General features: G+C 43.3%; 1 protein-coding gene across 1 annotated transcript in view; it reads left to right on the plus strand.

Moving 5' to 3' along the window:
* Positions 1-12,454, plus strand: part of ankar (ankyrin and armadillo repeat containing) — a 113,219-nt gene that overhangs the window by 63,101 nt on the left and 37,664 nt on the right. The window contains exons 10-13 of the mRNA XM_078227713.1: positions 870-1,114; positions 4,745-4,949; positions 5,797-6,128; positions 10,150-10,318. Coding sequence (XP_078083839.1) covers positions 870-1,114; positions 4,745-4,949; positions 5,797-6,128; positions 10,150-10,318 — 951 coding nt within the window. The remainder of the gene's footprint in view (positions 1-869; positions 1,115-4,744; positions 4,950-5,796; positions 6,129-10,149; positions 10,319-12,454) is intronic.

The raw sequence follows: 12,454 nt of genomic DNA on the forward strand, positions 1-12,454 counted from the left end.
TGCATAGCAAGAAAATTAGCTCAAACTTTTACAATTACAAACAAAACAAAACAACCAACTAATGTATAACCCTTAATGAATATATTTAATGATGTTCCAATCAAAACCAAAACCTTCCATAGACAAAACCCTTCAAACAGTATAGGTATTGATTATTTTCCTTATGAGGCTGCCATCAAATACTCCTGTGACTCAGAGCAGTTTGAAAACAGGACAGGTTTCCAAACCACCTGAGAAACTCTGGTCTAGCCCCCAAAAACAGCAGATTTCCTCCGTTCGGGAAAACAAGATCTTGTTTTCAGCTAACCAACAGAATTTCCAAAAAAAAACAAACAGGGAGAGAGACTGACTTGATGCTTTTAACACTCCATCTCACAATCTGAAACTGAAACATGAACCCCTGTCACCTGACCTGCCCACAGTTTTTTCCTCCTCCCACAATAACATTACCTAAGGCCTTGCTGCAGAGAGCATTTTTTTAAAAACTTCTTAAAGGCACACTAATATCACAAGTTCCAAGTCAAGATGGTGTGCCTTGTAGGGGAACTTGCAAGTGGTCATTTTCCCATGCATTGGCTACCCTTATCCTTTCAGTACCACTTAGTCCCAGCAGCAATGTGAATTTGCCTATAGATTGGATTAAGGATACATTGTGCCTCATTGTCCTGTGCTGAAATGTTTCAGCATAAGAGGTGGCCATTTGACCCTTCTTGCCTGTCCTGAACTTATGAGCCTCATAAAAGCTGATTTTAAACAATTCAATTTTACTGATTTCTCGACAAAGTCCATGGAAACTTTGAAAGTTGCTGAAAAGTTCAGGAGTGTAGACTGCACCAACTGACACTGACTTTTTCAATTCTTTGATTTAGGTAGCATTCCTGCTCTTATAAATCTGTTACGCAGTAAGCATGAGACACTACAATGCATTTCTGCTGCTGTGCTGTGTAATCTTTCCACCTATCTGCCAGTCTGTCATGCGATTATTAATTTTGGTATCATCCCAGTGCTTATTGGATTACTGCACAGTCAACAGCCTGAACTTCAGTCTCGTTGCTCTGTCATCCTGTGTGATATTGCCCAGATTGAGGATCACGCCACTCTAATTGCTTCTCTTGTAAGTAATGCTTGTTTATAGCACTCAATTTTCTATAATATATATATTTGAACAATTATCAAAGAAATGGGGTACCATAATTTTTTTATCCCTTTTTTGTATTGCAGAATGTTTTGACTACGTTATTTGAACTGTGGAATGGTTTATTATTTAACAAAACTCGACACTTTTAAATCTATTTATTCTCTTTGTGCCACTGAAGGAATGTCAGAGTACAGTTTCTACTAGGTTGCAGTGACTTTTCCAGCACAATTTGCCTAAAATCGTCCAAACAAAAGATCAGGGAATTTCAAGTATAATAAAAACAGAAAATGCTGGATAAACTCAACAGGTCTGGCAGCATCTGTGGAGAGAGAGAAAAAAAGGGTTACATTTTTGAATCTTAATGACCCTTCTGCAGAACCTAGAAGGGTTGTTTAGACTTGAAATGTTAACTGTTTCTCTCTCCATAGATGCTGCCAGACCTGCTGAAGTTATCCAGCACTTTCTGTTTTTATTTCATATTTTCAGCATCCGCAGTATTTTGCTTTAATAAACAATTTCAATTGTAAGTTAAGTCCACCACAAATTGAGTTTCTGTACCTTTTTATGCTGGTTTAAAAAGTGAAACTGAAAGCTGCCCTAACCGATAAATTAGCCATGGCCTTAGGTCAAATTAATCACCATGTTATATTTCTACTACTTGTGGGACATTGAAGAGACTCTTAAAAATAAGTTCTTATTTTTAGACATTATTAAAAGCTTTTAAATATTAAAAATATTTAATTTTCTCTGAAACTGACTGCTGCACTCCAATTAAACTAGTAAATGTTTTGGCATAGATTTTTTTAAAGTCATTTTCAGTTACTTCAACTCCGGTTATTCGTAGGAGATGGGTTAGCCACTTGTTGAAGCATAAAATCAAAATGAGAATTAGCACAATTTGCATCCAGACATTATACCCAAATTGAAAATTCTACCCCATCATGTTTTTGCACCTCTGCTGATTTTTGCTTCAAGTCTGTCTGTTGGGGATCATGGACAATGACTCATTCCCTATTTCTCTCTGGTACAACACGTTAGCGTACTGCTACATTGTATAATTAATAACTGGTAAAGGGTATCAGAAAAAACTTCTCAGGTGTCAAGAATTCCATAGCTGTGTTCTGCCAAGCACATTATTACTTTCAGTGAAACAAATCCTTGACTAAGGGCTTCAGTGGCCGGCGGGAAAATAAATCCAATCCTCTGAGCCCAACCTCATTAATTATGTTACAGGGTGTTTTATGCCATCTTCAGTAGTGGAACAGGCCTGAATGGTGCATAACCTGCTGCCATATCCAGGTGCCATATTTAAAAGGCACCAACATCCCCACTGCCAGCAGCGTTTGCGCAAGATGTCAGGATGGGGAGATAAGGGTTAAGCTCCTAAGTTTAGTGACACATCACTGGGCATTCTGTTTGACCATGTTAAGGTGAGGAGGGACATTCTATTCCCAGCAGAAGGGAAGAAGAGGTCCAGCAGGGAGACAAACCCGGCATGGGGCAGATGACCGATGCCTTTAACGTCCATGGGGTGCAGAGAAGGTCGGCAACCCAGTGCCAAAAGAGGGCGAATAACCTCATTTGCTCCGCCAGGGCAAGTCCTATCCACGGTCACACAATCCACACAAACTCCAAAATGTCAGTGTTCAAAGACCAGTGGCAACAGTGTCCTGCCTCACAGCCCCACTTCAGTACATACACATTGGTGAAATGACCACTGGGCCTCCTTTACCCTTCCGAAGACATGGGACATTGCATGAAGTGGGGATGGGGGCTGGTCAGGAAGGAAGGGAGGGGACCCAGCATTGGCACTGAGGGAATGAGTAGCCTCGACATCACATGCATGTATGAGTCTTCCCCTTGCATGTGAATGTGCTCAGTGTTCTGGAGGGAGCTGGTTCACAACCTCTGGAGCCCAATTCACCCCAGTGATGACATGCCACACAGAATTGGGCTATCTTACTTAGGGGACAATGGGGAATGATCTGAAATGCAGTGATCCAACCTATGTAACATGTAACTCCTCTCAAGCATTCTCTTCTTTGATCAGGAGATGCTCGGTACAACCGGAGGGAGCGAGAGAAGACTGGCAGGGTCCACCGTGCCACAAGCCTCTCATTGGGCATGAGGAAAGGATCTTGGAGCTCATAGGTGCTAAGCACAACAGAGTCACTCTGAGGCAGACTTGCAATGAAATATATCGTGCCTAGACACAGGGCCCTGTGACCAATGGTGGGGCTCCGTGCTGCCTGGTGGCTTTGGGGCACCAATCAGAGCTTGAGAACTCTGAACTTGCTGATAGGCTCATTTGTATTTCTTGAGCCAATCAGCAAACAATACAGAGCAACATTAGGCTCTGATTGGTAAAGACCGGTTAGTACAGGAAAACATTCATCATTGAGAGTTTGGTGACTTCAGAAGAGAGAGCAGCAGTAACAAGATCTCTAAAAATAGTTTTAAAACAGCAGCAACCCAGGTTTCTTAACCAGGGCTGAGGAGGCCAGATAGCCAGGCAGGCAGCCTGAGCCAACACTGAGGTCGTAAGATTACTTTGGATGTATAAGCTTGCGAGGGCCAAGCAAGGAGGGCAGGCATTAGCTGGTAGTCATCGAGGGGAGCAGCAGGGCAACTGTCAACCCCAATGCCAGGGCTGAGCAGAATGGAGGGGCGAACTAAGTTTTTAAAAAAAGGCAAGAGCAGTCTGAGCCAACAGTGAGCTTGCCTCAGGAGCAAGGGCCTAGGAGAAGGTGCCGGCGGTTGTCGAAGGGAGCAGCGGGACAACACGGTCAAGCCAGCAGCAAGGCTGAAAGAGCTGGTGGGCACTGAACCGAGAGTGAGTGAGGAGGCCAGCCAGGCAGCAGGAGAGGAAGCTAGTGAGTGAGTCAGCACATTTCCCAAGGTCGTCATCATTGAACAGAGGTGAGGTGCCAGCGGTAGTCAAGGAGAGCAATGGGATGGCTCAATCAGGCCAACAACAAGGTTAAAAGGGTTGGTGGGCAACAAACCGAGTATGAGGTGAGACAAAGTGAGGAGGCCAGGCAGCAGGTGAGGCAACCAGTGAATGAGCAAGCACATTTCTCAAAATTGTTGCTGAGCAGAGGTGAGGTGCAAGCCTGAGGAAGCAACGGCGATCATTTTGGGGAGCAGTGGGGCAATTCAACCAGGTCAACAGGGCTGAGGATGGCTGGGCAATGAGCTGAGGGTGAGGTGAGGAGGCCAGATAGACAGGCAGGCAGCCAGTGAGCCAGCAGAACAAAGAAGTCATTGAATGAGCAGAGGCGACTTGAACCCCAGCCAGGGCTGAGGAAGGCTGGGCAACTGATGGCAAGGCCAAGGCCATACAATAGCCAAACAACCAGTGAGCCAGCATAACAGCGTGGTCATCATGTGTACAAGGACAACATGAACCCCAGGACTGAGGACGGCAAAAAAGCCTGCAATTTCAGAAAATTCATTTGTTAAAATCAAGAAAGATCGGCCAATATGAAGCAACACTGCAGTCAAAAACACAGAAAACTGATGGCAAAAGACAGTTTGCCATTTTACTTTACAAAGTTGGAAGTATTGAGCAGTGCATAATTTTATCCCCATCCTTATCCACCACAGTTATCTAATGACTTTGACTTGCCGATTTCCAGAGATACCACATTGCCTGAATATATTGAACAAGAAGTTCAAGAACAAGAGGAAGTGGACTCTGAAATGGAAATGGAAGTACAAAATACTACTCAAGCTCATTCTTCTGCAGCTGAAATGAGGGAAGAAACCTACCCTGAAGACGTTGCCTTATGGTCAAAATCTGTTCCACTGGGTATGATAGAATATTTCATAATAAATAGACCAGCGAACATAGGTTATATGAAAAATTTGAAAAAAGCGTTTGATGTTGGAGGCCAGAAGCAGTTGAGAAACCCTCATGAATCCCTACCGAGGGTGAAGAGAAACAAGAAGGAGAATAGAATTATAGAATCCCTACAGAAAGTCATTCGGCCCATCCAGTCTGTACCAACCACAATTTCACCCAGGCCCTATTCCCATAACCCCACAGATTTACCCTCCTAATCCCCTGACACTAGGGTCAATTTAGCATGGCCAATCAACCTAACCCGCACATCTTTGGTCTGTGGGAGGAAACCGGAGCATCCGGAGATAACCCATGCAGACATGGGGAGAACGTGCAAACTCCACACAGACAGTGGCCCGAGGCCGGAATTGAACCCAGGTCCCTGGCACTGTGAGGCAGCAGTGCAAACCACTGTGCCACCATGCCATCCCAAATTGGTTGATTTTTTTCAGAAACCTCTAAGGCACTGTACGGTTATGTTTGCAAATTATTCCCTGACCCTAGTAAAGGGAAACCAGCATTGTCGATGGGTACTGGCAGAATGTTGCAAGAGATCTTGCTAAATTGCTCCTTAACGTCCTGAGGGGAATTAGCGGGGTAAATGCATGGGGTTATCTGAATCATATGGGGAGATAGGCCTGGGTAAGATGCTCTGTTGGAGAGTCGGTGCAGACTTGATAGGCTAAATGGCCTCCTTTTGCACTGTAGGGATTCTATGATACTGGAGGAAAATGCTGAGATGTGTTGTTACCACAGTCAAACTACTACCTTCCTTTAACAGAAAATGATGAGTCGAGGAGGTAATTTCTTTTAGCCTGCCTTCAATACCGCAGTAAATCTGATGAGCTTCTCAAAGAGCATTTCATTACCATAATGGCAGAGCGGCACAGAAACCAATTCACTAATGAAGTTAAAGATGCCAAATACTATTCCATAATAGTTGTTTCAACACCAGTTGTGAATCATGTGGTCCAATTAACATTAATTTTAAGATATGTTACCAGTGATGGTGAAGTTGTAGAGAGATTTCTCTGTTTTATCCAGCTACAAACCCACACTTCTGAGTGCCTGGAGGCAACTGTTTTGAAAATCATTGCAAATTTCAATCAAAAATCTGGAAAAAGCTTTGATAATGTCACAAATATGGCAAGAAAATAGTCAGGTCTACTAGTAAGCGAGAACAATGCAAACCTTTGTGCATTATTCATCCCATGTTCCAGTCACTCCTTGAATTTAATCTGCAGTCGTACATCTTGTTGACTTTCTCCATACATCGATGGAATATCACGCTTGGAGCAGGCACATGGAAAACATTCTGGATAACCATTTTAAACACTCAGGTTGATCCTGCACCCTTCACAACCCCTAGACCCCGGGTAGCTCCCCCGCCCCCAACCAACTAATCACCACCTGACATTATTCCACAACGCCCAACCTCCCATGTGACTCCCCCATCCCCCAGACCCTCATATGCATGGGACTCCCCTTCCCCCACCTATAAATAGCACTATTGAGCAGCCCTCCCTACTTCACATTCTAATCTGTAATTACCTTGCAATTGTGTCTTTGCCTATATATGCCGTGTTTGTGAACTAACCTCCACTCACCTGATGAAGAAGCAGCACTCTGAAAGCTCATGATTCCAAATAAGTTTGTTGAACTTTAACCTGGTGCTGTGAGACTTCTTACTGTGCCCACCCCAGTCCAATGCCGGCACCTCCACTTCATGGTTTAATGCATAGTTAGCTCTGTGAGATTAAATAAGGGCATTAGCTGCAGCACTGAGCTTCGAAATGATACAGTTGGTATCAAGTTGACATGTTAATTGCCATTATGATTTGCCTGCATGCCATACTTCTGGCAGATTTTAACTGTGGGTGCATTGATGAGGACTGTGGGTGCATTGATGAGGGCATTGAGTGCAATTCATGGCAGAAGAGTGTGCATACTTATCAAAAACCATTTTGGTCCTGAATGACACCAGTAGCACCAAAACAATGGAAGCAACCAGATCCAAAATTATGCGTTGAATCTTTTAACCAAGCCAGTTGCCACTATTGGGTACTAATTGGCATTTATCCATAAATAAAATGATGTTATTGCTTGAGCTGCTGAATGTTAAAGCCATAAATTAGATGTGACCTGGCACAGTACATTAATCCAGGGGTTCCCAAAGGAGATCCATGAATGTCCTCCAGGGGATCCATGAAGCTGGCAGCCGCCACATGACCAGTAAACGCCAGTTCGAATGAGTAAAATTTTAAAAGAATTATAGAAATCAAATGGGCCAATCAGAGCAAGACCTCTTGCAGCACTGGACACTGATAGATTGACTGAAGCCTGTTGCTGAGCAGAAAAGCCCCTGGTCAACAGCGAGGCCAAGGTGATGCAGAAGCCAGCAGAAGACGAATTGGCCAGAAGCGGGGCAGCGGCGGCAAGGAGAAAAGGCATGTGTCTTCTGGCGGTGGCGACCTCAGGAAAAGAGCAGGGGGAGGGGTTTGGGCCTCAGGAAAGGAGCGATATGGGATTTTGAGCCTCAGGAATGGAGCCGGGGTGGACAGGCAGGGGCATTCAGGCCTCAGGAAAAAGGTGGGGGTTTGTTCAGGCCTCAGGGAAGGAGCAAGGGGAATGTTCAGGCCTCAGAAAAGGAGTGGTGGGGTTTGGGCCTCAAAGACAGGTGGGTCTATTTATTTATGTGGGAGGATATGTGTTTCTGTGTGAGGATGTGTGTGTGTGTGTGTGTGTGAGAGGATGAGTGTGTGTGAGAGAGGGGAATGAGTGTGTGTTTGTGTGTATGTGAAGGGGAGATGCGTGTGTCCTGTATGAAAATCAGGTTTCCAGCATCATTCTTCCCATTAAAGATGACGAAGGGTAACACTCAAGTTTGTTTTAATAAGATAACTTATAATTATTACCAGATTACCCACTCCTCCAGTGGATACTACATCAAGGGTTAATGTTAAGGGGCATAGGAGGGTGGCATGGCTTGGGGTTGATATGAGGGGGCCTTGTAGCTGATGAATGTAATTGTTACTGTGTGGCTCTTCCCAATTCTAATATATACATAGATATAGCTAGAAGAGACCTGTTTATTTTGATTCCTGTGTTCGCACATATTTTGTGGCAAAAAAAGACGCTTTGACATTATGAGAATGCTTAAGGTACCCAATGCTTTTGGGAGGTCACTAGGAATTCCGTGGCTCAAAAGGTTTCAGAAGCCCTGCATTAATCAGATTTGAAGAACCTGAGGAAGATATTCACAATTGAAATTTATTGCAGAGGTGTGAACTGATGCATTTTGGTTGGAGAGCTGGGGAAAAAAACGATATTAACTAAAGCCTATACGTCAAAAGGGGATATAGGATCAGTGACACCTGGGAATATGTGTGCACACATTACAGAAGGTGGCATGACAGGTTGATAAGTGATTGAGAAAGACATACAAGATCCTGAACTTTATAAATAGAGGCGTACAGCACAGAAACATGAAAGTTATGAACTTTTATAAAATATTACTTGGGCAATGTACCCAATTCTGGGAACTATACTTTAGGAAGGATGTGATGGCTTTAGAGACGCTACAGAAAATACTTATATCATGATTCCCTGGGTGAGGGAATTCAGCCTGATTAGATATACTAGAGAAGCTGAGATTGATCTCCTGAGAGAAGAATAGATTGAGTGGAGATTTAATACCTTTGTCCAGTAAAGACATGTCAAATTCATAACTTTAAATATGGACTTTGTGTTTGTATAAAAGTTTCTGGAACTGTATTTTATTTAAAATGGACACCAATGTTAAGTTGGCTGCCTTTGCAGCTTCACACAGACTATCTGAAACTTATGTGAAGTTCCTAAGCGCATCACCCTGGGTGGAGGCTTTCCCTTGGAATGAATATATCAAAACAAATACCATCTGTGGGATTCCCGCTTGCTACTTTCTGGAGATTTACCCAAAAGTCCAGATTCCATACTTCTAAGTTGGACCTCAAACAGGGATGGTTAGGCAGTTCATCCTGATTAAGTGTGGAAAAAGGTATCCAAAATTCTCCAATGGCTTTTAGGTCAACCATTCTGGGTGGAAAATACAAGTATTGGGCATGTGACTGAAAATGATTGGAAGTGTTTATCTAAAGAGCCAGAAGGAACTGGACACTCTCCAGAAAATACCCAAAGTACCAGCATTGCAGTAAAAGGCTTTGTCATCTTTCCCTTAAGAACCTGGAGACCAGGTTCAGTCCTCCAGCCTGATTTCAAAATTTCAAATTCACCTGTAAAACAATCAACTTCTTGATACAAAAACTCGAATGCCAAGCTTCGTGACCTGTTGAACATTCATCTCTTCGAGGGAATCCTGCAGTAATCCTAATATTCAACTTGACCTATTTGCACAATTCAAGAGTGGAAGAAAGACCCCTATCTTTATTGGGCCTGCCGCAACCCTCCTTCTATCACAAACAAAACATATGAACTATGAACTTTTCTTTTCGTTTACAACTAGTAAAAGAATGCTAATTTCCTTAACTATACTTTTTTGTATGTGTGTGGGTATGATTGGCATAACATTTAGACTTTTGGGTTGAAAGTGTAAGTAAATAAGCCTCTTTGTTTAAAGTCACAAAGGCTTGCTGCTGTTATTTATAAATTGACAACACAATCCACAGGATAAGAATCACATATCTTCCTCTCCAAAATCACACTGATTAAGAACAATAAGGGAAAGGGTTCACTCCTTCCCTAGTCGTAACATAGAGATATTCAAAGTTGTGAAACATTTAGTCAGTGTAGATAGAGAAAAATTGTTTCCATTAATGAAAATCTCTAGAACCAAAGGACACAGATTTAAGGTTCTTGACAAAACATCCAAAAGAGGGATAAGGAAGACCGTTTTTACTCAGTGGGTGGTCAGAATTTGGAAAGGGCTGGAGGCAGATTCAGTTGTTACTTTCCTGATGAGAAGGCTTTGCATGGCTGTGAGGAGAAGGCGAGGAAGTGAGATTACCTAAATTGATCTTGCAGAGAGCTAGCACAGGCATGATGGGATAAATGGTCGCCTTCTATACTGTTACAATTGTTTAGAACGTCAGTTATTTTAACCTTAAGTTTATATCTTCAACTTATTGGAACTGTTCTAATTAAGCATCCTTGAATTCTTTTTATTTCCTAGGGTGCGATTCCTCCTCTGGTGAAGATTTTAAAGTCTGAAGTTGAAGATGTGCTGGTCAATGCACTTAAATGCATTCAGATATTTTGCAGCAATAATCCAACTAATCAGACTTTAGTAGCCAATGAAGGAGCAATTCCTCTATTAGTGGAGCTGTTAAGTGTGTCATCAGGTAATTTTCTAAAATACTTTTCCAAAATTTAAGCCTGGATTTTATGCAAATGCTAAAAGCTAAGACTAGTTTGATGGGCATTTTTCCAACCAGGGTTGCACTCATCCCACTGCAGTTTCCAGGATTAGCCTAATTTAAATGACAGGAGGATGTAGCATGATAGATTTCAATCAACAGAAGCTCACCATTTTGAAGAGAGAATTAATTTGTCCAGATTCCATACCTCTAAATTATGCCCATTCACTCACCACTGAAGTCTATGAGTACCGCTGATTACTGATCAGCAGTTAACCCTTTGCTCATTATCTTCTCCATTCTTTGCATGCCATGGTTTCCCTTCACAATTCACTGAGAGGGCGAGTACAACTTCCTCAACAAAGGACAACGTTTACATGCGATGGTCTACAGAACCGCAATCCACGTCAAACTCTCCTCTCCTCCCTGGCTCCTACTGAGCTTCCTCTCCAACTCGGGATACATGCGCTTGCACCCGATTGGCTTGGCTTCCCGCGTTGCCTCTCCATAGGCTCTGACCCGATCATGTGGCCCTCAGTGATTGCTCCCTTAAAAACATCATGCTACCACATTCCTTCCCCTCCTAACTCCCTGAGTTCACCTATGATTGAAACAAAGGAACATCATTAAACATAGGCAGGCACAACTCAACAGAAAAAACTGATAAGTTTAAAGTAAAAGTTTATTTATTAGTCACAAGTAAGACTTATATTAACATTGCAATGAAGCTACTGTGAAATTCCCCTACCCGCCACATTTCGGCGCTTGTTCAGGTCAATGCACCTAACCAACATGTCTTTCAGACTGTGGGAGGAAACCGGAACACCTGGAGGAAACCCACGCAGACACGGGGAGAATGTGCAAACTCCACACAGACAGTGACCCAAGCTGGGAATCGAACCCAGGTCCCTGGTGCTGTGAGACAGCATTGCTAACTACTACCGTGGCGCCACTGTTAATCCGTCAGGAGAATTGCAAATCCTAGAGGAATGTCTCAATTAGGTACTATGATCTTCAGTGAGTTAAGAATCTGAGCGGCCTGTTGCAAAAAGTAAACTCATCAATCCGGGGTCGAGATCCTCTTCTACAACCCTCTCAGTTTCAGAAAACACTGGAAATGAACCAAATTTCTTTTACACATCAACCTTATACTTCTACAATGTCGGAGACTGGTTCCTTTCCACAATTTTACCAGCCAGCCATGTTGATCCTGCTGCAAAATTCTTGGCCAAGACTAGATCATCAACTTGGAAAACTCTATTCTTTTTCCTGGAGTCATGGTTTTCTTTCTGTGAGGCTTGCCTAGCCTCCACTCTGCCTGTCACACCTGGAAATACTAAATCCAAACGGGTCTATAACTGGCATCCCATTCGTAATTCAACTGGCGTGACCCACTGTGGTCGCATTTGGTGTGGTATTGTATGACAACGAGAAACTTGTTAAATGTACAGGTAATGGCCGATTGGCTTGTTTTTTTCATCGATAATTTGAACATTTGTACAGCTCGTTCTGCTAACCCATTGGAAACTGGGTGATATGGTGCTGACCGAACATGGCGAATATCATTTGACTTAAGAAATTTCTGACACTAAGACCTCTGGAACGCCATGGATGGCAAAAATCTGCCTCAACTTCTCAATCGTTCCTGTGGCCATGTAGACTTAATTAATTGAACCTCCAACCATTTGGAATGCACATCATCAAAAATTAGAAACATCTGCCCCATGAATGGACCTGCAAGATCTATGGGGGCGATCTAACCAGAATTTGACAGGGTGTTGGTTCCGGTGAGAAAAACAATGTGCTTCTCTCAAGTTGTTTTTCTCTTCAGATCTTACCATATTCTGTCAAAAAAAACGGGTGGGGCGATTCTCCCATCCCACTGCGCTGCTTTTTTAGCACAGCAGGCCGGGACACAGCGGAGGCATTTTGCAGGCTCCCCAGTAGGCGCCACGGCCTCCACGCATCACCCAACGCCGGATTTCCAGTGCCGTCAGCTCCGCACCAGAAATCGGCACAGAGCTGCCTAATGTATTCAGCAGCTCATTTGAATCTAATTTAAATGCTATTAGCGGGCCCAGGACTGATGTCTCCGGGCTCACTAGCCTCCACACTACCCCA

Source organism: Mustelus asterias, chromosome 14, assembly GCF_964213995.1.
Source record: "Mustelus asterias chromosome 14, sMusAst1.hap1.1, whole genome shotgun sequence".
NCBI classification, from domain to species: domain Eukaryota; kingdom Metazoa; phylum Chordata; class Chondrichthyes; order Carcharhiniformes; family Triakidae; genus Mustelus; species Mustelus asterias.